This window comes from Convolutriloba macropyga, chromosome 6, assembly GCF_964194025.1.
Source record: "Convolutriloba macropyga chromosome 6, txConMacr16.3, whole genome shotgun sequence".
Lineage (NCBI taxonomy): Eukaryota > Metazoa > Xenacoelomorpha > Acoela > Convolutidae > Convolutriloba > Convolutriloba macropyga.
In genome coordinates this window covers 42,349,478-42,376,197 of record NC_134473.1, presented here as the reverse complement: position 1 = coordinate 42,376,197, position 26,720 = coordinate 42,349,478, and the positions used below count along the sequence as shown (strand labels likewise).

At 37.4% G+C, this 26,720-nt stretch overlaps 1 protein-coding gene across 1 annotated transcript in view; it reads left to right on the top strand.

The window, feature by feature from the left end:
- Positions 1 to 839: 839 nt before the first annotated feature.
- The window catches only part of LOC142340993 (hippocalcin-like protein 4), an 83,727-nt gene continuing 57,846 nt past the window's right edge, over positions 840 to 26,720 (top strand). Inside the window, exons 1-2 of the mRNA XM_075391800.1 lie at positions 840 to 1,064; positions 7,419 to 7,582. Coding sequence (XP_075247915.1) covers positions 1,062 to 1,064; positions 7,419 to 7,582 — 167 coding nt within the window. The 5' untranslated portion in view covers positions 840 to 1,061. The remainder of the gene's footprint in view (positions 1,065 to 7,418; positions 7,583 to 26,720) is intronic.

The window sequence follows — 26,720 nt, the reverse complement described above, 5'->3', positions numbered from 1 at the left end:
GCTTCCGACCTATTCTGGTTATGTTCTGAGCAAATTGATTTTTTTTTTAGTTTTCCCTAATTGAACTTGCTTGTTAAGGTTGATGTTTTTGCAAACAAACGAGGAACGCTGAGAAATGTTCATTTAGCAACTAGTCCGGTTGTAACGAAGACGACCAAACAGTTTAAGCTCATATATGTTTCTGAAATAGCGGTAATGAAGTAAAATATTAACTTTACCAAGTTTTTATGAGCTTTGAGTGAAAAATAGTCCACAAAAGATGGGTTTCTTAAACTTTAGAAAAATATATATCCAATTCCAAGATCTATTTTCTCTGTGCCGTTAATTACTCAAGATTTTGATTTATGTATAGGGGTGGGCTGAGCATACTTGATATACCTTGCTACCAGGTTTTTAGGTCAAGCTTCTCAATTCAATCTTAGTTTAATAAATTATAGAAGGTCATCTAACTAGCTCAGTTAAAACTGCTAGAAAGAGCTTATATCCTGTGACTTTTTGCCTCAAGACTGATAGTTGCTTGTGGTTTATCTTTAACATAACTTGGCACATAGTACCCAAAAAAACTCAAGTTTTGAATCAATTTGCCGTCATTTAATCAAACAGCTTGTCATACCAGCTTCTTTTGTCTTCATAAATTGGTTACATGCTGTATTTATCTCTTAGATATAATTGATTTTTCTCATCAATCAAATATTCTTTGTGGCTTAACAGCGGTCATGATTAATAACTTTTGCTCGCGCATGGCTTTTCACAGTTCGGTGATTTTGTCGTTAAGCTGCAAAGAAGTATAAAATTATTTTCTATTTAAAGTAATTCTGACTTTGCTCAAGTAAAAGAAACTGCTTTCATCTTTTTATAATAATACTTGTGTAGTATACTTTTTTTGAAAGTTCGACTTGGTATTCACAGTTTGAAATTTAAAGTAATCGGTTGAATATTTTTACATCTCAACTTTGCAATAAAAAATAATTCGTGCTTTCATTTGGAAGATTTTTAGTCTGACAATAAGACGTTTGTGAAAACAGTCAACTTCTAGACGGCGACCATCTTGCACTTCAAAAATGGTAAGTTTATAAAATATTAATATCAGTTTTTGAAAAGGTCTTTTAAAAGTGTTTAATGTCACTTAACAGATTTTTTTACCCCTATAATTTTTGTCACATCCCCAATTATAAGAGCAACCTAACTTTTTTTCATTTTAACTTTTGACAGCTTATTTCATTTTAACATTTTAGCCACTTTTGACAGCAAGAACCAGCTTTTAAGCACAATATTCATGCATTTGGAATTGCTCTCCACAAAGTTAGCAGCAATTATTTGGGTCCGGGCCTTCTTCTTATTCGACTTTTCGCCCTCAAAAACAGGATAAATAACTGGTAAATGGTAACGGCCGTGGGATTTAAGTCCCTGTTCTGCTCTATTAAAGCTTTAGTCAGTTCTAAATAAACGATTCAGCGAAGGCAGAAATTCATTTCACGACGGGAAGTTTTAGTGGATTTATACCACCCCCCCCCCCCCCCCGCCCCCTATCCCCCCATCCCCCTCAGGAAGTTGCCAGTCGCTGTAGAGCAATTAGTCGGTTGCTTAGGTTGTGTTCTTTGCTCGGTTGTGTTCTTAGATTAATCTGACATCGAATCAGTTTCAAATTAATTTCACAGTTGAATTAGATTTTTGATAAAAAAATGTTTGTTAGCCCTAGAATCTGGGTTGTTGCCCAGCTTCTAACATATATTATCATTGTTTAACTCTCCTCGAATGCAGTTTCTATCTATTATTAATTTCAAGTGATCTTTTCTTTTTTTGACTGATTGAACTTCTTGTTTAACTTTGTTGACAAGGGACTAACAGAGGTTTGCGTTGTTCAAACTTGGTTGCATTCACAATTTTGAATTAATTGGAACTGGGTGAATGAAGTTTTACTCTTCACGGAAATACCCAATTAGCGAAAATAACAATAGCATAACAACTAATAAGAAAATGATTCCTTTTGGTCGCAACGAACAACATTCCGATTAAACCCAACAGCGATTGCAATTACCTCCCACTTCTTGGTCGATCTTATGCATTTGACTTACCGTTCAGTTGTTGGTTTCATATCACGTCCATCAAACGATTAGCTATGGGGGGATGGGATATTAGGCGAAAACTTGAGTAGGCAAACACAATTTTCGTAGTCACTAGGCAAAAGTTTTGAACTAGAGTTTTGCAGACAGTAGGCGAGTACCAAATAAAACACATAAGATGGTACTCCAAAATCCACCCGGCGCCATAAAGTTATCAAGTCTTCATAACAATTGTCGGATCTTTTCAATAATTGCCCCCTTTTGCAAAAGGGGGGCTATTCTTGAATAGAAATTAAGCGAGCAATTTATTAAACAATCAGAAACGACTAATAACTTTCCACGCATGTGCATACTATGTTCAACTGAATAGAATAAAATACGCCACGCTATCCTAATTAGCCGAATACAAAGTGAAAAGAATTTCTTACTGGCGGGTCGGTGGGCGCACTTCGCGCGCGTCGAGGCTTCGCCGCAATAACCGACCCGCGATTGCCGGATTACATCCCCCCGCAGTGCATGAGAGGCATGGCCGTGAACACCGGTCCGCTATTGCGCCTAAACTGATATTCGTCTATCTAATCTGTAGGCCAAGTAATATTGCGGTAAAACATAGGACAGAAGGGGTGCGATTCTCTACCAGGTATCAAAGGGGGGGTGGGAGGTGGGCAATTGTTGAAAAGATCCCGAATGTCATTACAAATAATTATTTAACAAAGCATACTTAAAATGTAATATTCATTTTCAAATTTATACATCATTCGTACAGCCCCCGGTAGAATTCGGGAAAAATTATTTGCAAAAAATACGGGGAAAATGTAGAGAACATCACAAAAAACTTCACAGATCTCTTGTAAATAGGTCAGAGCTATAAAAATATCCGAGAAAAAAGTTGCTAAAGTTGTTATTTTGACCTAAACTGACATGATGCACAGCTCTTAATGTATTTCTTATGATGTAACTGTTTTTGTCAGCTATTATCATGTAGACACAATTGCTAGCGACACTTATGTGCTGCAAAGCGCTGAGTGGATTTTGGAGTACCGTCTTTATGTGCTTTATTTGGTAATTGCTTAATGTCCACAATACTGTAGTACAAAATTTCCGCCTAATGGATACACTAATTGTGTTTACCTAAACGATTTTTTGCCTAATATCCTACGCCCCTTAGCTATGATTATCCTGGATAATTTTATGGTAATTGGGCAGCTTTTCTAATTTTGAATCTTTTCCGTTTGTGCACAAACGTTTGCCGTGTCACTTTTCTAAGTCTGCCAAGTACTAATTTTTTTTTTACTGAAAACATCAAAAATGTTTCGTGAAGTAGCTTCTTGGAATTTTGACTCTTATCTTGGTTTGTTTCTTATCTTGTTTGTTATGTTGTTCAAATAGCTCTATAAGTTGTTTTAAAAGATATCTGCCACTAAGTAATTTGCAATTGAGTGCGAGTGTACGACCCTAATCCCTCTCAAGTGCATCAACACAGATGTCAACTAGACAAGATATTCATCTTTTCCTCAAAGTGATGACTTCGTTTTGTGAACTGTTGATTTCTCGATGGAGTTTTTTTTCTACATTTGTCTGGACTGTGGGTAAGTTAAGGGATCTGCGCTTACAAAAACTAATGGAATCGCTCCTATCAATTAAGGTTGTGATGTCCTGGAAAATTTCGCTAGTTATCTCAGTGTGAACCGCTCCATGTTATATTGGTACAATTTTGACTGCTTCTTCTCTGTTTTGTTTGTTTTTGGTTTTCCGTCACTCTTTCGTAGATATAGTTTGCTTTTTTAATTTGCTAAGATTGCAAAAGGGTTACTTTAAAGTAAGTTTCAGTCACGCTAATTTGTTTCTTGTCTTCCACAAAAAAATTTATCAATTTGTTATTATTATTAATAGTCGCTCTTCAATAGCTGGGGCTATTATTGGCCTTCCCTTGGCTTTTATTCAATCAAGATTTTTGTAACAACCACATGACTTCAGAACCACTTCAAATCTGCTGTTCGATTATTCGTTCATGCATTTTTAACTGAATTGCGTGCGTGATATTTTTTTAAATTCTATTGGATTACATGTTTTTACAACTCAAAGAGTTTGAATTGTTTTGGGCTGTCTTTTTGAGATGTGTTCACAGACTTTCGTAATTGGAATTGTAATTTTGGTCACGCCAAAATAGGAAGTGGGGCGAAAAAGCGAGTGGTTTTGCGGCGTGAAAATTTTTTTCATTCTAATTTTTAAGTAGAGTGAGAAAACGGTATACGAACAAGAATTCTTTTTCTCGCTAGTGATTTTTTGTTCACATGCGGCATTTTCACCCTGACGTTTTCTGTTTTTTTTTCTTTTTCGCTGGGATTTTGTTCTAAATGGTTATCTCAATCCATTCTAAGTTCATTCTATGTCGATTTTTTTTTGTTTAGACAGTGAAAAAACTTTGAATTGTCGGTCAGGACGCGTCCTGAAATTTTTTATTGTCGTTGTCAAGATTTTTCTTGCGGCTATATGACGTCACAAACACTTCAAATCTGCTTTTTGGTTCATCTGATCATGCAATTTCGACTGCATTACGTGCATGACGTCCTTTTTCATTCTCAGTTGAACCAGTTTTTTTTCGCCTTATAAAGTTTTTTTGGTCATACGTCACTTACTTCACTCTTAAAATGACTTGATAACTCTGAAACTGACTTTTCTTAACTTTAATTCAAAGAGATAAGATCAAGTGAATGTGTGTCACTCTAATTGAAGGTTATTTGAAAGCATCTATTAGAAGCAGCAATAAATTATACAGATTCATAACCAAAGTATAACATGTCAGCATTCAACAAAAGTAATTTATTTTTTCCTTTGCTTCTTTCACTATCTTTTTGAGACTGCAGATCTGCGAAGCTAATAAAGCTATTTCCTGGCGATATGCCAGCTATGCTTAACTGTTTTGCTTTTATGAGAAAATACAGAGCTTACATCATTGTATTTTGTCCAATTTTTAATTCGAAGTCCGGATTAAGGTCCAGTTAAGTGATTTTTGCAGCTAAGTGATTTTTTTTCAATAGCCACACGGATCAGCGGAGCTATTATTGGCCTTCTCTTAGTTTTTAATTTGTAGTCAATATTTTTTTACAACCCTATGACTTCACGCCCATGTCAAGTCAGTTTTTCGTTGTTCATTCATGCATTTTTTCGACTGAATTGCGTGCCTGTCATCACTTCCACGCATATTGGAATGGCTCATTCGAGTGAATATTTTTATAGTCAAACGCGTATTACCTCAGTCTCAAAATGACGTTTCCTCTCTCTCTCTCTATTTGATTCTGCTTACTTTAATTGGAGGTGTTGAGGTCAGTTGAGCATAGCATAATGTAATTGAAGGCTGTTTGAGTACAGCGTTACATAATTCTAAATCAGTTTCATACATCTAGACCCTTTTTCTGGCAATCCCAGCTATGTTTTGTTCATAACAATTTTCTATCAAATTGTGGTGCTGGCCTGCACTCTAAATAATGTATAGGTAAATTTGCCTGAACAGTGTGTAGGTAAGGCCAAGTGCAGGTAAAATTTACCTGCACAACTTTTCCCAGAATTGCTTACCTGCGCATTATTCAGGTAATTTACCCTGCAATTTTTTGTGTGATTTTAATGTATCAAATTTAAGCAAAGTTTTTACAGGAAAACTGAGTTTGAAAAAAAAATCGTAGCTTGTCTTTTCAGACAGGAAACACGATCCATGAAGCTTCCCTATGATTTTTCCAAAGCTGGAAAGAAGTGAACCAAAAATTAAAAATATTTATCATTAAATTACTTTTATAATATTTTCAAGGTTTCGTAAATTTCTCTGGAAGTTTTTTTGGACCGGAAGTTTTTTTTGAAAAAAAATGAGAAAATTGGTGAACAATGAATATAATTTTGTTGACTAAACTGAGAAAATTTCCTTTTGCACTCTTCAAAAACGCCTAAATCCCCCGTGTCTTAGCAGTTTTCGGGTCTCTGCTTTTTTCCTTGGCTGATAGAGTCAGTTGAACTCCTTCTGGAGATCAATGCACCGTCTCTCTTAGTCAGGGAAGCTCTTAGTCAGGGAAGGTAGTCCCCCTGCACATTTTACCTGCAATTTACCTGAACAGTCCAAATTTTAGGTAATTTTACCTGCACAGTTTACCTTAAATTTGCCGGTAATTTACCTTTACAGTACACTCACTGTTTAAGGTAAACTGTGCAGGTAAAATTACCTAAAATTTAGACTGTTCAGGTAAATTGCAGGTAAAATGTGCAGGGGGACTACCTTCTCTGACTAAGAGCTTCCCTGACTAAGAGAGACGGTGCATTGATCTCCAGAAGGAGTTCAACTGACTCTATCAGCCAAGGAAAAAAACAGAGACCCGAAAACTGCTAAGACACGGGGGATTTAGGCGTTTTTGAAGAGTGCAAAAGGAAATTTTCTCAGTTTAGTCAACAAAATTATATTCATTGTTCACCAATTTTCTCATTTTTTTCAAATGCATATTTCAGGTAAAATTACCTGCATTTGCAGGTACCTACAGGTACCGTGCAGGTAGTGTGCAGGAACGCCAAAACACATGCACAGTTCAGGTAAATTTACCTGAATCTTTAGGTAAAATTACCTGCACGTTTTTTAGAGTGCGCCAACAAGAAAATTGAAAAAAAAAATTACTTCGAGCGCTCTGAAAAATTTTGTCTAAAAGAATCTAAGCTACTTTCAGACTAAATTGATTCTCTCGAAATCATATTACCAAGCTACCTTTATTCACTGGGTGGGTCTTCGTTTTTAGAGAGTAAGACATTAAGCTGGTATCGAAATTGAGACAAGTGTACTCTTTTCAATTTTGTAATCTGCAATTCGGAGTGGTGTTGGAGATCCTTCTGCAATAAAAAGTTCAAATAAGATTGAATAGTATACATATGTACTCTTCATCTTATCATGTTCGTTTCCTTTGAGTTTTTATGCATGGTTGTTTCGAGCGTCGGCATTAGTCATGCGCTGACTATTCATTTCATTTTGTTAATAGTTCTTCTCGCATTTATTTCACGCTTCGCAGTTAACAGCTATTAAAATTATTTGTGCCAAAATGCTTCAATTCTTTTGCATTAGCCAACAAAATGTGTACTGAACTATCAATAATTATCGTCGTATAAGAAGTCTGAATAGCATTTGGCTTTTTGACTTAATTTTGAACTTGAGTGGTGCTGCTTATACATTCTTTTCTGTGAAAATACTTGATTACTTGTTTTACTCGTAGCCTGCGTAATAAACTATTGTTTACCATTCTTTGCTATGAGTCATCTATAAAACCATGACTTTTCTGACGTTAAGTTAGATCTCAACTTGGGTGAAAGAACTGTGATGTTGTTTAGATTTGGTTCGTCATTCAGTTGCATCGTGTGGCGTGTTGTTTCAATTTGTGCTGGTGCTGCTGCACCTGTTCATGTAAAACAAGTTCATCGTCATCAAGTTTATCAAAGACTGAGGGGGGTGTCCTATCCAAGTCAACTGTTCAATTGGTTCACTCCGAGAAAAAGTTAGTGCAATCGGACCCTTAGTCCCATGAATAACAAGTAGCGGTTGTTGCAACTATGATATTTATCGCACTATTTCAAAACAACTTTATTGTGAGGACTTGAATGAACCTTAATAATCCTAGAAATAAATTAAAGAAAATGTGGATTATCTATAGGTGTTTAGGCTTCTTTATCAGTAGGCAACATATTCGGGCAATGTTTCCTAAATAGATGTGCCCGGAAACTATCGTATAACACCCATTTGGGGTCCTGAGACATGCAAGTAGATCCAAGTTGAATCACGCAAGCAGAAAATTGAAAAGGGGATCAACCCATTGGACTGAACAACACTGTGAAACAACGCAGCAGCTTATATAGGTTAACAACCAAAAAATTGATTGTATTTAAAGTTACAGCAATATATGCTGGGCTCTACTAGCCGCGTCAAAGACTTTAATTAGAACTACAATAATTAGGTGTCAAGCCTTCCCTTCCCTTCCGCACCATATTACAGGTATTATCTACCTAAGTTACACGTTTCGAAGCACGGCAGCCTCTGAGACGAAAAATTGTGCTGTGCTTGAGACAGCCTCTGAGACTGATAAATGCGCTGCGCATTTTGATATTCATGTCAATGTATACGAACGTTAGTAGTGATCACCAAGTGATGTCGGCTGGAAGTCGCCTGTGTGTTTATGCGACGAGCTTTGGTTTTTGACTTGTGGCCCATGTGAATGTACCCATGATGCGAATTTTCTCTTTTTCCTCTGAAGACAAGAATACTTGGGGCCTCTTGGTCTTCAAATGACGAACCTTTGTTGGATCCAAATTGTAAAACTAACCTTTTTGTTACGTCGAGATCATAGTCGAATTGCTTCGCTAGGGCAATCCAAAATAGGTTTTTCAAAAGACTCTTTTCTAACTAAAGGCATGGTGTTTTCAGTAATAAATATTTATCGAAGTATTCCTGTCAAGTCTTGTCACCTCTATCTGTCATCATGTTTAGCCTGCAACAGAAAAGACGTTCAGGGACTAATTCTGGTGCATAAAATTCACCTTCAATTACAACGTCGTTTGCATCTACGATGGTTTATGTGGCTGGACTCTCAGTAGCAACATTAAACGGGTTTCAGAAGCAACGGTCTGTCGTCTAGTCTTTCAATCTGAGTACTCTTATTTGCAACGGTGTTTCCTCTCGCTTTGTAATCTGAATAAGGTCTTCGTGTTTTGGTTTGTATTTTTTTTGTGTTGATTATGATTGAAAATAGGGCTTTTACAACTTCGGGCAATTTTCAATGTCCAATTTTAGCCTTTAATCTTAAGTCCAAGCCACTTTTCCTCCAATCATTTGTATATGGTTATTTTAAGTGATCAAATAACCCTCTCAGGAAAAGCTCACTTAAATTTGTTTTCTATTGTACTTAAGTGATTTCGTTTCCTGTTACGAAACTTGTAAAGTTCACCTTTGAACTCTGATCCTTTGTTAGTCCAAATTTTCTCGTGTTGTTTCTTCTTGATCGTAGTTTTGTATCCTTCGACGTCATCTTTTCCATCTAAAAGGTTCTCATTGCTTGACCTGGTAAGTTTTGAGATGAAACTCTGCAATATTTTTCTTGTATAATTTTCTTGGTTGTTTTTTAAAAAAAGAAGAAGTTTGCACAATAGGTCTGTGGTTAGATTGAATCTTTTGCATCTTTTAAGCTGCCTTTATTGTTTGCAGAAGCTTTTATCCTTTTTTATTGGGGCTCATGATTCTTCGCTATCTGGCTCATCCTCAAAATGTTTTGCCTTTTCTTCCTCCGATAAGGACAAAAAATCTTGGGCGTACGTGTTAAAAGTTAGTTGTGAACTAATTAATTAGAAATGTAATAATATTGTGTTTGAGCGAAACTTCAGATTTGAGCTGTTGCGAAAAGCATAGAGATTCAGAAACGAAAACTCAAACGTCACTAAGTGATGTCGGCTGGGAAGTCACCTGTGTGTTTATTCGACGAGCTTTGGTTTTTGACTTGTGGCCCATGTGAATGTACCTAGGATGCGAATTTTCTTTTTTTCTTCTGAAGACAAGAATACTTGGGGCCTCTTGGTCTTAAAATGACGAACCTTTGTTGGATGCAATTTGTAAAACAAACCTTTTTGTTACGTCGAGATCCTAGTCGAATTGCTTCGCTAGGGCAATCCACAAAAGACTCTTTTCTAACTAATGGCGTGGTGTTTTCAGTAATAAATATTTATCTAAGTATTCCTGTCAAGTCTTGTGACCTCCATCTGTCATCATGTTTAGCCTGCAACAGAAAAGACGTTCAGGGACTAATTCTGGTGCATAAAGTTCACCTTCAATTACAACGTCGTTTGCATCTACGATGTTTTATATGGCAGGACTCTCAGTAGCAACATTAAACGGGTTTCAGAAGCAACCGTCTTTCGTCTAGTCTTTCAATCTGAGTACTCTTATTTGCAACGGTGTTTCCTCTCGCTTTGTAATCTGAATAAGGTCTTCGTGTTTTGGTTTGTATTTATTTTGTGTTGATTGTGATTGAAAATAGGGCTTTTACATCTTCGGGCAATTTTCAATGTCCAATTTTAGTCTTTAATCTTAAGTCCAAGCCACTTTTCCTCCAATCATTTGTATATGGTTATTTTAAGTGATCAAATAACCCTCTCAGGAACAGCCCACTTAAATTTGTTTTCTATTGTACTTAAGTGATTTTGTTTCCTGTTACGAAACTTGTAGAGTTCACCTTTGAACTCTGATCCTTTGTTAGTCCAAATTTTCTCGTGTTGTTTCTTCTTGATCGTAGTTTTATATCCTTCGACGTCATCTCTTCCGTCTAAAAAGTTCTCATTGCTTGAGCTGGTAAGTATTGAGATGAAACTCTGCAATATTTTTCTTGTATAATTTTCTTGGTTGTTTTTTAAAAAAAGAAGAAGTTTGCACAATAGGTCTGTGGTTAGATTGAATCTTTTGCATCTTTTAAGCTGCCTTTATTGTTTGCAGAAGCTTTTATCCTCTTTTATTCGGGCTCATGATTCTTCGTTATCTGGCTCATCCTCAAAATGTTTTGCCTTTTCTTCCTCTGATAAGGACAAAAATCTTGGGCGTACGTGTTAAAAGATAGCTGTGAACTAATTAATTAGAAATGTAATAATATTGTGTTTGAGCGGAACTTCAGATTTGAGTTGTTGCGAAATGCGTAGAGATTCAGAAACGAAAACTCAAACGTCACTTATAAATGAAAGTTCTACTTTATTGGACATCATCTGGAATACTTGTTTGCTGTTCTATGTCCAGTTGTGGATAATCAATGTTTTTGATTGACACTCCTTCCCGTGAAAAAGTTATACCTGTTTAATTTTCATATCAAACAATTTGGTTGAATTTAAGTTTAAAAACGTGTGGTTTTTCTTAGTATACTACTAGATATTAGCAGAAACTCTTTGCTGTGCTTATTCTCTAGCGACAGTACTCGTGTAATGCAAGGAATGTAACAAGACGGACTTTTGGGTTTGATTTTTTTTGAACTCTCGTTGGATTATTTTTTTTTCTGTTTGACAGCTGAACTAGCGTCTTCTCAAATTTTTTCACAAGTTTTTTTAAATTGATACAACTTCAAAAAGTAAGTGCATTACACATTGATTTAGAAATTAATGAATAACCAATATTGTTTGCGTATTCTTAGTTGTCCGCAGAAAATTTATTTGCCCGTTCGTTGAGCATGAGCAAATGTTTTTTTTTAAATCATAAGTGTTTTAATGACTGCTTCGACATTAAAATTTTAGAAAATTGAAGGAATGCGTCAAATAAATTTTGATGGCAAACGTAAATCCCGGAATTCTCACTGTAATGAAACATATATTCTAGACTTTTGGTTGCTCATATTTGGTTGCGACTTCTTGTCAGATGTTTTTGGGAAAGAGTGACTCTCAGGTTTTTGGCGGTAGTTTTAATCATGAGCAAATGTCATGCTTTTCTTGAGTTCCCAAGGTCATTGGGAACATGCTCCAAGAAGGAGGGCAGGGGTTGAAGATCATCTTGATTGTCGTTTGATCCGATATCCTGAACCTATATAATTGGAAATGTAAATACTGTAAGGGTAACAACATCAAAGGGGGTGGATGTAGCTCATGTTGCCTAAAGCCGGAGCGAATAAGTCGAGTTAAAACACTACGGAGAAAAAACCCGTGCGAGGCCGGCGACCGGACGCACGAACGAGCCGTAAGCCGTTTTTACTTTGGCAACTCGTACTTCACCGTCTTGTCCAGGGGGTGTTTCCACAACTCTTCCAAGGGGCCAGATTCCTCGCGGCGTCAAGTCCTTGAGTACCCTCACAACATCTCGAACTTTCAGAGGAGGCTGGTTGTTGTCTGTCCATTTACGTCTCTTGAGTAATGTCGGCAGGTACTCCTTAATCAAACGCCGCCAAACGTGGTTCATCAACTGCTGCACGTGCTTCCAGTTCTTGAAACTAGCTGGCTGTTGGTCTCCAAGGTTTCCGGGTGGCAGGGAACTGTAAGGGCGTTGAACGAGGAAATGGTTAGGAGTGAGTGGTTCTTCGTTTTCAGGCTGATCAGCAACGTTTGCCAAGGGTCTGGAATTCAGGATTGCTTCGACTTCAACCATTATTGTCTCAAAGATGTCGAAGGAGAGACGCTTAGATCCTAGAATGATTAAGAGTGTCCTCTTGGCGCTCTGAATCAATCGCTCCCACACGCCACCAAAATGAGGGCCGTATGGTGGGTTAAATCTCCATGTGGTTTCGACTTATAAATCTTGTCTTTGTCTAAAGCCTTAACCGACTTCTTCAGCTCTTCGGAGGCGCCGACAAACGTTTTTCCGTTATCGCTGTACAATAAAATAGGTTGGAATCTTCGGTAGGTGAATCTTCGATATGCATTGAGGAAGGTGTCTGTTTTTAAATCTGGACATGTTTCTAAATGGACTGCTCGCGTAACGAGCCATGTAAAAATAAGTCCATAATGTTTCTCGATTTTGCCTTGTTTGTCCTCAATATAAAACGGGCCAAAAAAGTCCAGTCCTGTGTTGGCAAACGGAAATTTGGTTTCTTCTGTGGGGAAGCGGAATGCAGGAAGTGGGGCCATTATTGGTTGTATATTTTGAGTGTCAAAACGGCGACACAGAAAACATCGGTATTTTATTGAAAGTAGTGTTTTTCGAAGTCCAATGACGTAGTCGCGTTGTTGTACGAATGCTTTGACCGTTTCTGTTGCTTGATGAGCACAAATTCCGTGCGCATGTTCAAGGTATAGTCTCGCAATCTTTTCCTTTGCGTCCAAGATTATTGGACATTTTTCGATCTCCAATTCTGTTGGAGCAAATAGGAGACGGCCACTAGATCGTAGGAGTCCGTTTTGGTCAATTATTGGATTTATGTTTCTCAATTTGCTCTTGGCGTCTAACTTTTGTGTTCTTTTTAATGCGTTAATTGTCGAGGAGAAAGCATTGTTTTGAGACAACTTTAGCGGAAAATTTTGAGATAAACAAACATCATCTTTTGTGTATTGGCTTTTGTCGGAACGATTCTTCTCAGCTCTGTAAATTAAATTGAAGACAGTTGCGAGGGTTAAAAGTAGCTTATTCCATGTTGAAAAGCGGTTTGGGTCTAGAACAGAATTGATTGGTGTTTTTTGTATTTCTGGTTACGGCACCTACGGTTGAAATCTTTTTCATATCTTTCCAAGAACTTTCAGTGTTTTGCAAAAATTGTGGTGCTGTAAGCCATTTCGGGGGGATTTCTGATGGCTCAAGGCCACGCGTTCCATGGTCGGCTGGATTAAAATTAGTTGGGACATGATTCCACTCATCAGTTTTAGTTGTTTTCTTAATTTCTTCGAGTCGATTTGAGACGAAAACGTTTTGTTTCTTAGTTGAACTGATCCAATCTAAGACAACACGACTATCAGTCCACAAGTAGATTTTTTCAAATTTTAATGTCATTTCGGTTTCTATCAATGTGTGGAGGCGTTTGCCTGCAACTTTGCATTTTCCAAGCAGAAAAGATGTTTGAAAGATTTCGTCCTGTTTTTGGGTGCGAATGTAAGCAACTGCTGACAATGCAACGGTTGAGGCGTCAACAAAGACATGGAGCTGGTGATTATTTTCCTGATTCGTTGAGGAGTTCAACCATTTGGGGATTTCGATATCAACCATTGCAAAGTAACTATCGAGCACTTTTTGTAGGCTAGAATGAAGTTCTGCGGGAAGTGGTTCATCCCACTTCTTGCCTAGCTTCCAGACTGGTTGTAAAAGCATTTTGATTCTAATTGTGAGCGGGGACAAAATTCCTAGGGGATCGAAAATTGTTGGTACTAAGCTGAACATTTTCCTTTGTGTATACTCACTTGCATTTCGGGGAAATTTTTCTACTGTCTTTATTTGAAAACAGTCAGTTCTGGTATTCCATTTCTGACCGAGGACTCTACTGATCTCTTTCAGTTCATCTCGATCTTCTTGCTCAATGAACCTTAGGGCTTTATGTTTGTTTGACACAAATTTTGTCAAGCGAAAGCCACCTTTATGAAGGCTATCTTTAGTCTGGTTAATGGTTTCAATTGCTTCTTCTATAGACACAAGTAGATTTTTTCAAATTTTAATGTCATTTCGGTTTCTATCAATGTGTGGAGGCGTTTGCCTGCAACTTTGCATTTTCCAAGCAGAAAAGATGTTTGAAAGATTTCGTCCTGTTTTTGGGTGCGAATGTAAGCAACTGCTGACAATGCAACGGTTGAGGCGTCAACAAAGACATGGAGCTGGTGATTATTTTCCTGATTCGTTGAGGAGTTCAACCATTTGGGGATTTCGATATCAACCATTGCAAAGTAACTGTCGAGCACTTTTTGTAGGCTAGAATGAAGTTCTGCGGGAAGTGGTTCATCCCACTTCTTGCCTAGCTTCCAGACTGGTTGTAAAAGCATTTTGATTCTAATTGTGAGCGGGGACAAAATTCCTAGGGGATCGAAAATTGTTGGTACTAAGCTGAACATTTTCCTTTGTGTATACTCACTTGCATTTCGGGGAAATTTTTCTACTGTCTTTATTTGAAAACAGTCAGTTCTGGTATTCCATTTCTGACCGAGGACTCTACTGATCTCTTTCAGTTCATCTCGATCTTCTTGCTCAATGAACCTTAGGGCTTCATGTTTGTTTGACACAAATTTTGTCAAGCGAAAGCCACCTTTATGAAGACTATCTTTAGTCTGGTTAATGGTTTCAATTGCTTCTTCTATAGACACAAGTAGATTTTTTCAAATTTTAATGTCATTTCGGTTTCTATCAATGTGTGGAGGCGTTTGCCTGCAACTTTGCATTTTCCAAGCAGAAAAGATGTTTGAAAGATTTCGTCCTGTTTTTGGGTGCGAATGTAAGCAACTGCTGACAATGCAACGGTTGAGGCGTCAACAAAGACATGGAGCTGGTGATTATTTTCCTGATTCGTTGAGGAGTTCAACCATTTGGGGATTTCGATATCAACCATTGCAAAGTAACTATCGAGCACTTTTTGTAGGCTAGAATGAAGTTCTGCGGGAAGTGGTTCATCCCACTTCTTGCCTAGCTTCCAGACTGGTTGTAAAAGCATTTTGATTCTAATTGTGAGCGGGGACAAAATTCCTAGGGGATCGAAAATTGTTGGTACTAAGCTGAACATTTTCCTTTGTGTATACTCACTTGCATTTCGGGGAAATTTTTCTACTGTCTTTATTTGAAAACAGTCAGTTCTGGTATTCCATTTCTGAACGAGGACTCTACTGATCTCTTTCAGTTCATCTCGATCTTCTTGCTCAATGAACCTTAGGGCTTCATGTTTGTTTGACACAAATTTTGTCAAGCGAAAGCCACCTTTATGAAGGCTATCTTTAGTCTGGTTAATGGTTTCAATTGCTTCTTCTATAGACGGCAAAGAATGGATATAGTCGTCCATATAAAAATGGTTCTTTATTGCATTAACTGCTTTTGGAAATTCAATTGCATTATCTTCTGCGCAATGGTTCAGAACAAAAATTGCACAAAATGGGGAGCAGGTTGCTCCAAAAATTAATCTGGTGAACTGGTATTGGTTAACCATCTCTTCATTGGGCCAGAGAAAGCGAAATGCAGATTGGTCCTCATGCCTTATTGCTATCTGCATGAACATGCCTTCGATATCAGAGAATGGCAACTGGGTTTTCACGAAATCTCAGAAGAATTCCTACCAAGTTGATCAGCAATTTTTGTCCTCTGATCAAATTGGAGTTCAAAGATTGTCCTCTAAACTTGGCCGCAGCATTTGCTACTCTGCGCACTTTTCGGGGCTTGTTTGGATTAACCACCGGGTGATGAGGCAAATACCAAATTTTCTCGGGTTCTGGCTGCTGCATTTCAACTGGCTTGACATAAAATTTTTGAAGATCTGTTGTGAGAGTTTGCTCAAACAACGCTTTCAATTGGAGGTCATTACTGAGTCGCTTCTGAAGACTTTTCAGCTGGCCGAGAGCTGCAAAATAATTATTTTCAATTATCAATGGTTTTTTCCAAGGCAGTCCAATTTCGTACCTTTCACCATTGTAGCTGATTGTTTTGTTCAATATTTCAAGGGCTTCCTTGTCAACGGGATTTTTAGATTCAGGCTCGGGTTGAGTTCCTTCGGCTTCAATTTTCCAGAATTGCTCAAGCAATTCATCAAGAGGCTGATCGTCGGAGCTTCTTCGTGATACGTGGTACACGTACTGTTTCTGCTGGTGAGATCGTTGTTTGGGTTGCTTTTGCACTCTTTCATACTCTCCAGATAGGGTCCATCCAAGCCTCGTCTTTACGCCGAAAGGCTGGTTTTTAGTTGCCGGGATGACTTCAACTGGATGTGTGAAAGCAAAAGTGTTTATTCCCAAAAGTGCACCAATTTTGCCTTCAGCTATTTCTGGGAAGTTAATGTGACGCAATTTTTTGAATGCATCGCAAAGCTGGTTGAGTTCAAATGTATTAGCTGGTGCTACATTTAAACAAGGAGTGCTATAAGTTGTTTTAATTTGAAACTTTTGATCCAAATTTTTTGTAGGGTGCAACTGTCACTTGTTCTGAAATTTTTGAAAGTGGCATATCATGCTCTGTGTTAAGATACTGAAGCGTAGTGGCTTCTTGATCTTCGCATGGAAGGGCAAGGATTTTGTCAAGTTTGAAATAAATTGGCTTCCGGGATTGATCAGAGCGTACGTATCGAAAGCTTTCTTGCCGTTTAGAAAAGATACTTTTGGTGTAGACTTTAGATGATTCACGCTAAAATTTTGGTTGGAATTGTTCAAATTAGCGCGCTGAAATTTATTCTGATTTTTGTTTGCAAAAGACTGTCCGTAGCGGCTCTTTTGTGATTTGGATGAGACGCTTGCGTTGTTTTTACTTCCTGGTTCACATTGCTGTTTGACTGGCTGATTTTCTTGGTTGGTAACATTTCTACCTGTGGAATTGCTGGTGGCAAAAGCATCTGGCGGACGCGTGATAATTTTAGCGGGGTCATGCAGTGTTGTGTGGTGGTATCCGCTGCATGTTTGGCAGCGTTTTGTTGATGGGCAATTTTGCTTCTTGTGTTTATTGCTCAAACAGTTCGAGCAAAGATTGCTTTTGCTAACAATGTCAAATCGCTGGCTTGGGCTGCATTTTTGGTAATCGGGACAGGTCGCTAGTATATGGTTTCCTCAACATTTTTCGCAAGAACGCTTTGCTTGATTTGCGTTGTTTAGGGGTGGAAATGGAGGGGCGCTAGGCGGTTTCGGAGTACCGCTACTGCTTATTGTTGTTGACTGATTTCGATTAGTCGGCTGTGCTGGAAAGCCTGAACTTTGGGTACTCAAATTTCTTTCGTGACTTTCGCTGTTGTTCATGTTTCCAGAGCTATTAAAGTTGCTTCTACGATGGTTATTTTGCTGGAATGTTTCGCGGTTTATCTTATCGTACACATGTGCTTGAACTTCTAACCATTTCTGAAATTCAACTAAAGTAGCTGGTGTTTCGATTGATGTAACGGTGTAATCTGTCCATTTGAGGAGGATGTTATGCGGGACTTTTTCTTTAGCTTTCTTCATAAGTGTTGAGCTCTGTAGGTCAGTTGTGTATCCCAGGTATTGGAAAGCTTGCACTAAACGTCTGAAGAACAAAGTAAAGGCTACAAAGTTTTGCTTGTTATGGTCATTAGGTGATTTCCAGTTTTCCAACTGATTTATGAAGGCATTCACCACTATTGTAGGATCACCAAAATATGACATGAGTTCGTTTAAAGCTGTGCTATAATAAGCAGGATCACACGAATACGCTTGGATGACATCTTTTGCTTTTCCAGTAACTGCATTTTGCAGGTAGGTGATACGATGTGTGTCAGTAATACTGGTGTTGTTATGTACGAGGCAAAAAAGTTATTTATCCAATCGTGGTACTTCAATGGGTTGCCATTAAAGTTTTGAATTGTAAGAGGTGGTAAATTTATTGAGTGTTTACTCGTTGGATTCTGTCAATATGGAGCTGTGTTTGAGGTCCACGGTAAAGAATTGATTTCAAATGAAGGGTGTCTGAACCTTTCATTTGATATTGGATGTAATACGCTGGAAAATTGATGTGAATGTGGTAATTGTGACTCGGGATTTTGATCACAGAAGGCAGTGCTTGTGGGGGAAACGTTGATATTGAATGAGCAATGGGAACACTTTCAGTTATTGTTTTTGAACAGGCGGTTTGTTGAACAGCAAATGGGTTGAGAGGCTCAATGCCTACGGTTTTGAATTGTGACTGTGGCTGAAATTGAGTAAAGTTTCCTGGTAAAATGTTATTCTCTGCGTTTTCTGTACATTATGCAATGGTAAAGAAAATATGTTAGAAGTTTGAAAATTGTTTGCGTTTTGGCAGGAATTTTCAGAGAACTGATTAAAGTTTGTCATTGTGTTACTCAGTTCAATTGGTTGTTTTGTCTGTTGCGGATCAAAATCTAGATTCTATGCGTTTTCTTGACTGCAATATTTGACAGAACTGGGATTCATCAATCGGAGAATATGTGTTCCTTGGTATTTGGAACAACCCATGCTCTTTGGTTCAAACGTTTGCGTCTGAAACCGTTCCTCGGCGATATCTCGAGAAAATTCAGATAGCATGTTTTTTGACTGAAATTGATTATTAAAGTTTTCCTGAGGAAAATTGTTTTGAAGTTTATTTTGCGTATTTACAGAACTAAGCAGCTAGACTGAATCATTGTCTGCTTTAAGCTGCTGCTGGTTGACTGCAAAATTATCAACAGCAGATAACGTTGTATCACTGAGAGCAAAACGATCGAGAGTTTTTGCGACGGTCGTCTCAGGTTTCGCAAAATTTTTATCCGAGTGTTTTACTTCTGTTTTGGATTCCAATGTGTTATCGATGTTAATTGATCTGAATAAACTTGCTGTACTCATTCCCATAGAAAGCGGATTCTCATTGTTACCATTTAAAAACTTTGACAACATTGGTTTGGTCGTGTGGCATTCAGACAAAAACAGTGATGGCTTCTCCGGTCTCGGTGGTAAAGGTGGTGTTTTGTTGGAGAATGATGAACGTTCTGGGTTGCTTGCTTCTGGAATCTCGTTCATTGATGGTGAGCATCTCCGTGAGGTTGGATATCTGGCAGTCGTATGAGTTGTTACATCGCGTATCCTAATTGAAGATTAGCTGAGTAGTCCATCGTCATCTAAACTGTCAATTTCGTGTTCAAATTTCTCTAGACGTGACAGAAGGTTTGAATATCGTTCCATGACAGATGAAGTGCTGCTGGAGTTCGGACTTTCCTTTAACACGGCATCAAGTGTTGTTTTCAGCTCGTCAACATTTGCTTTTGCTTTATTGATGAGCAGGGTGAGTGATCTGAAACTCTTTCTCTGATCTATTGCAGTTTGTAAGAGGTCTAGCTTGCTTTTCAAACTCAGCTCTGCAATTTTGAATTTGTTTAACGCGTACTGACAACTTTGACTGTTCTTCTTTGTCATCTTTCTCTTGTTGGTCTTTTTCGTACTAACAGGTAAAAACGGTTTCGGAACAACATGTCTATGACGCTGTGAGGCTAATCAGCTCCAGGTTTTTTTGTTGTTGAAAATTACGACGCAACTTTTCTGAAAAAAAAATAAAATCCATGTGTTTTTTGTTGTGCTAAATCTAGCTAAATTTATCTCCAAAAAAGAGAAAAAACCCTTTGCGCGCGCTTGTTTCGTTGTTACAATAAACACGACCAAATAATTGCTAAACTCAAGAAAATTAAAATGTTCTCTTCATTAGAATAAGTGTATGGCTTTTGAATGGTTTTTATTACAAACTTATACAAACTTATTACACTTTTTTTTGAAAGGGAAAAAAAATTGCTTAGAGATTTCTACTGCTTAGACCCTGTGTTGAAAAAGATCAAAACGTTTTTTTTAATGCGGTGCGAATAGGCAACGTGAACTACAGGCAAGCAGACAAGACAACTCGATTTGTGCTGAAGCTCATTTGAAATTCCTTCTCTTTAATTTGAACTGCTTGCTTCTTGTTTTCTTTTCAAAACTTTTGAAATCTTTACTTTAAAAATTCCATCCGCTGTTGCAAGTGCTGACACTGAGTTTTGAAGATCATCTACAGGGGTAACTACTGACACCCAAAAAGCTCTCTTCTTCTATCTGGTGACTACTGAGACCGAAAAGGGGCTAGGGGACTTCTTTCGGCAACTTCTGAGACCGCCGACCGAAAGGAAGAGACGTTTAAGATTTTCAACTCAAAGGGATTATTTGAGTGAGCAAATTTGAGTGGGGAATTATTTCGAGTTTTTGATTTTCTTGCTTTTGAGCTAAACAAAAGAGAGTTCTTAAGTTTTCCCCTTTTTTTGAAGTTGTTTTCAGTGCAAACTACCCCATTAACTAGGCGCGCGGCTAGTAATATGCACAACTTGAAAACAAAAAATGTGATTGTCTGGTCTCTTAGGAATACATACTACCCAATTAACTAGGCTCGCGGCTAGTAGTATGCAATTTTTTTTAGGTGAAAGAAGCAATTTCGCAAATGTTCTGTTGCCTCTTTCAAATGTTCTGTTGCCTCTTTACTAAATGCAAAATCGAAATACTAAAATTGAAGCTTGTTTTAAACCAACCTCAGGGGGCTCCTGAGTAGGAGCCCCCTGAATTAGTAGATCTTAGAAAAATGAATAGGTTTTCTAAGATCTACTAATTGTTTATTTCAAAACGTCAGAAAAACATTTTTTTTTGAATTTTTAAAGTCAAAGATGCAATTTTGTTAAATTCTAGTTGCCTCTTTGTTAAAAAGCAAAATCCATAAACTAACTTTAAAACCTGTATTAGAGCAAAGTGAGGGGGCCAAATCAATAGGTCTTCTTGGATCTACTAAATGTTTATATCATAAAGTCAAGAAAACGTTTTTTGAGTTTTTAAAGTCAATGATGCAAATTTTGCCAAAATCTAGTTGCCTCTTTGTTAAAATGCAATACCCATAAACTATTTTTAAAGCTTGTATTATAGTAAACCAAGGGGCCAAATCAATAGGTCGTCTTGGATGTACTAATTGTTTATATCATAACGTCAAGAAAACGTTTTTTGAATTTTTAAAGTCAAAGATGGAATTTTGCCAAATTCTAGTTGCCTCTTTGTTAAAATGCAATACCCATAAACTAACTTTACAACTTGTATTATAGTAAACCAAGGGGCCAAATCAATAGGTCGTCTTGGATGTACTAATTGTTTATATCATAACGTCAAGAAAACGTTTTTTGAATTTTTAAAGTCAAAGATGGAATTTTGCCAAAATCTAGTTGCCTCTTTGTTAAAATGCAATACCCATAAACTAACTTTAAAACTTGTATTATAGTAAACCAAGGGGCCAAATCAATAGATCGTCTTGGATGTACTAATTGTTTATATCATAACGTCAAGAAAACGTTTTTTGAATTTTTAAAGTCAAAGATGGAATTTTGCCAAATTCTAGTTGCCTCTTTGTTAAAATGCAATACCCATAAACTAACTTTAAAACTTGTATTATAGTAAACCAAGGGGCCAAATCAATAGGTCGTCTTGGATGTACTAATTGTTTATATCATAACGTCAAGAAAACGTTTTTTGAATTTTTAAAGTCAAAGATGGAATTTTGCCAAAATCTAGTTGCCTCTTTGTTAAAATGCAATACCCATAAACTAACTTTAAAACTTGTATTATAGTAAACCAAGGGGCCAAATCAATAGGTCTTCTTGGATCTACTAATTGTTTATATCATAACGAAAAGAAAACGTTTTTTGAATTTTTAAAGTCAAAGATGCAATTTTTGCCAAATTCTAGTTGCCTCTTTGTTAAAATGCAATACCCATAAACTAACTTCAAAACTTGTATTATAGTAAACCAAGGGGCCAAATCAATAGGTCGTCTTGGATGTACTAATTGTTTATATCATAACGTCAAGAAAACGTTTTTTGAATTTTTAAAGTCAATGATGCAATTTTTGGCAAATTCTAGTTGCCTCTTTGTTAAAATGCAAAATCCATAAACTAACTTTAAAACTGGTATAATAACAAACTGAGGGGGCCCAATCAATAGATTTTCTTGGGTTTATTAAAAAGTTTTCATTAAAAGCTTGGAATAACGTTTTTTGATTTTTGGCGCTCAAAAAAGCACTTTTGCAAATTTTTCGTTTTTTGTGCAAAAATTTTACATAAACAACTAGACTTTAAAAAAAGTCAATTTAAGGTCCAACTGAGGTGTTCTATTCAACTACTAATTTTACTGTTATGTAGATTTTTTGCGACAAATTCAGAAAAATGTTTTTGAATTTTTCTGATGCAAAAAACGCTATATCGTTTTTTCGTACAATCTGTGTGTTTTTTGCTGTTTAATGCTGACATGTGGTTTCTCATGGCTTTTTTTTCATAAAGCATCGACAAAAGCTCGTTGGGGGACAATTTTTATGTTTTTGAGATTTTTGTCGCAAAAAAATTCAAGTTTTTTTTGGATACGTCTAACCAGGAAAGGGACTTCTGAGGTGACGTCTGGGACCTCGGGCTATCATCTCTTGGTGACGTCTGCAACCAAAAAAACGTCAGGCCTTCTTGATCAGAAGACGTCTGCAACCCTTGAAAAAAAAATCTCCTCGTCTTTGGTGACGTCTGAGACCGAAAAAAATCGTCTTGGGGGCTTTTCTTGATGCTGATTTGAAGACGAATCTAATCTCTTCTTCCTGAACTTTTTGGTGACTCTGCCCTTCTTGCTGGGTCAGTGGTAGTTTTCATTTCAGTGATATGGTAGCTATGTAGTCAGTTAGGCCTTTTAGTTGGGTACAATCTTGATGAGGCACAATCTTGGTACGGTTTCTTTGACTTTGGTTGGGGGGGGTGATGTTACCCTCTTTGCTCATAAAAAAAATTCCGTTTCAGAAGGTAGTCAATGTTTCTTAATCATGGAGGTAGGTCTCCAATTTATCTAATCAAACATATATTCTAGACTTTTGGTTGCTCATATTTGGTTGCGACTTCTTGTCAGATGTTTTTGGGAAAGAGTGACTCTCAGGTTTTTGGCGGTGGTTTTAATCATCAGCAAATGTCATGCTTTTCTTGAGTTCCCAAGGTCATTGGGAACACTCACGTTAATTGAATTTTGAAATTTTTCTCTCATTATTAGCAAACAATTTCAGTCATGATCCTTGTACTGAGTGAAAATAGTTTTCAAAGTCGGCGTTTTCTTTCACATATACTTCAATTATTTGCTCATCTTGACGAAATTATCTTTGTCGTGGTTGTAGTTTCGCTGCAATAATTGGAGACACTTTTTTCCAGCCGTTTGCATGGAGGGATGTGCCGTCCATTTATGGGTACTGTTGTGATACTACTCGGATACTTCTATTCAAATCCAGAGTTTAACAGAGGTAATGAAGCGGTAACAGAGGTAGTTTGAATTTTTGCTGATGTACTGTAAAGTGAAAAATCATTTAGTTGATTCGTAATGCTTGGTGTTTTGAAATAATACAATTTTTTGTTTATCACTGGGATGGCAAAAAGTATGACTCTTGAATTCTGTTCAATTTTGTCTGTGGCTTCTCATGAATAGAAGAGGTCCGAAAAATAAAAAGTTTAATATGACTGACAGCTTGGTAACCATAGTTGACGTTTTACTCTCCAGCAACGTTCTCAACTGCATCTCTTCCATTGAGACTATGCAGCGGCGTTTTTCATTAAAGCATCAAGAAGCCTAAACAAGCAACAGCACTTTTGATATGGACAATCTCTTAATAAAACGAAAAAGATCATACTCAGTGTAGTGACCTCGATTCTCATTTGACCAATCAGAGCTTCAACGTACATCAAAAGTTGTCTCTCGCGCAAGATTTGTTTGAACAAATCAAGATCATGCCAGTGTATTTTGTCAAGGGCCACAAAGCTTCTGATACCTATGCACTCATAGATCATGGCATTAAGTTTAACTTCTTACTTGATAACATAACTAGCTTTCTGGCACTTCCTCGAGAAGTGCAAACAACTGCACTTCCATACGGAAATCCCCAGAACGACACGCCACTCTCAAAGATAAGGACGCCAGTCATTATCACTCTATATAAGTCATTGAATTAAAGCTTTGATATATCTCGTGCATACGTCACGCCAGCAATGAACGTTATATCAGCCAACAGATTTATTTGAATCAAGTGTGTGACACCTTTAATAAACTCCCCAATAATCATTTCCTTCATTTTACTTGTGGCAAAACTAAAGCTCTCTGGGGAAAAAACTCAGAAGACTCAAAAAGGGTCCCTTGATGAAAAAATATGATGAAACGTTTTCAGTAGACTTAATCAATAGTTATATAAAACCAGTCGATTTGAAAGCAGAAAAGTGCGACTGCTGCCAGATGCCTCTTCGAAGTACCGAGGAGAGTTATTGAACGGCAATCTAATAACAAGTTCAGATCTCTTGAACAGCTTACTTGTCATAGTTTTACGTTTTTGTGAACAACCAAATGCAATACTCGATTTTAAAAGTATGTTCATGCAAATTGCTGTCAAACAATGTCAATCAGCATTTTGTTTTCTTTGGTCAAACAGCGACTTCATAATACAATATCAGTTCACTTGCTGGATTGTTGGGGAAACTTGCACGCTCTCGATGGCCATTTTTGTCCTGAATCAATGTTTTAAAAACAACGCCAAAAGAGTTCCCATTAGCTATCCCAGAATATTTCACTTGAGTATTAGAGTGTAAATCGCTTGCTAATGATAAGCTTTTCATAAAACCTTTGGATGAATTTTCAAAAAAATGCAGCACTCTGCACCCAATTTTTTTCAGTCTTGTAGCCTCAATTTTTGACCCGATAGGGATTGCGTTACCAGTAACTGTTTGCTTCAAGGTGGTCACGTAGCAAATATGGCAACTGGGTCTCAAACAGGACACATCGTTACCCGAGAAATTACACAAACCACTCACTACAAAATATATAATTTTTTTCGGCTCTTGCGCAAAAAAAACTCTCTTGGACACTCAATTTGCTCGCAAAATCACATGAAATTGAACATCATTTGCATGTATTCGTTATTGCTTCTTCATTTCAAATGGCAGCAATAATTTGAGGTGCGAGACAGAAATAAACAAAAAATAGAAACTAACTCCATAATCAGCAAAAGCAAAGCAACTCCTCTGATTGCGTTGGGCGTTTCAAAAAATGAACTGGAGGCAGCAATAACTGGGCAACGTCTACTCGAATCAGTTGAAAAAAGACAACGATTATAGCTACCGAGACAGATTTTCTGACAGATAAGAGAGATGTTCTCGATTGCATTGATTCTTAGAAGAAAGAGAAAAGGTTTTTCGCAATCGGCTCACAGAAATACGCGCATCTACCCAACCTAACCGGTGACATTTTTTTTTAAACAAACTTAAATCCTGCAGACTATGGAAGACGCTGCGTAGAGCCAGAAGTATGTATAAATCGTTATTGGCTCCCTAATTCCTACAGAAACACAAATGTGATGAAAACTAAGCTCTTTTGGAAAACAATTTTTAGTTCATGCAACGACGAGTCCATCAAATTCAAGCGAACCAATACTTGACCCACCACGTTTTTGATCATGGACAAAACTGCTCTTGATCCTCGCAACTGCTTGAAACCTTATAATCTGGAATAATAAAGAATGGAACAATAAACAATACGATGGACCATATCCGTCAAAAAATTGCACTTTTCATGCACTAGGAAGAGGACCTAAATTAGACTCTAAATGCAAGATACTATATTTAAACCTAAACTTAGACAAAAGCGAAACTTGTGATCTCAAAGTTAACTGCAATTTGATTTTGAGGAGTAGCAATTAGCTAATTTAATAGTAATTCTCCATGCCAAATAGGCAAAAACCCGCTTACGCAATAGAGCCAGAAGTATGTTATAAATCGTTATTGGCTCCCTAACTCCTACAGAAACATAAATTTGATGAGAACTGAGCTCTTGTTAAACAATTTTCAGTTCATGCAACGACGGGTCCATCAAATTCAAGCTAACCAATACCTGACCCAGCCCATTTTTGATCATGGACGAAACTGCTCTTAATACTCGCAACTGTTTAGAACCTTATCTTTAGGAATAAGAAGGAATGGAACAACAGACAGTACAATAGCCCACATCCGTCTTGAAAAACCACTTTTCATGCACTAGGAAGAGGACCAAAATTAGACTCTAAATACAAGATACTATCTTTAAACCTAAACTTAGACAAAAACGAAAGCTGTGATCACAAAGTTGACTGAAATTTGATCTTGAGGAGTAGCAGTTAGCTAATTTAACAGTAATTCTTTATGCCAAATACGCAAAAACCCGCCTATATGTTGAGCATTTGCGTCGAATCTACGTACACCAGGGTACTGAAGCGGCCAAAGCTTTTGTTCAACAGCGATGCGTTGTAATCATTCCTAGGATAACGATATCAGGCGTCCGATATCAATGCCCTGCTGCCGTCGGTTTTAAGTTCAAAATCTTTAAATTTGCCACTGTGCCGATTACCTGAATCCCACTCGCAAGACACAAAAAAGACCCTCAGAAATTACAATGACCTCATTTTCAGATGCATGGTTACAAGTGCAGCTCATCTCGTGTCGTGCCCTAATTTAAACAGACACGTTTCTCAACGACTTTCGACGTTTCTCATCACAA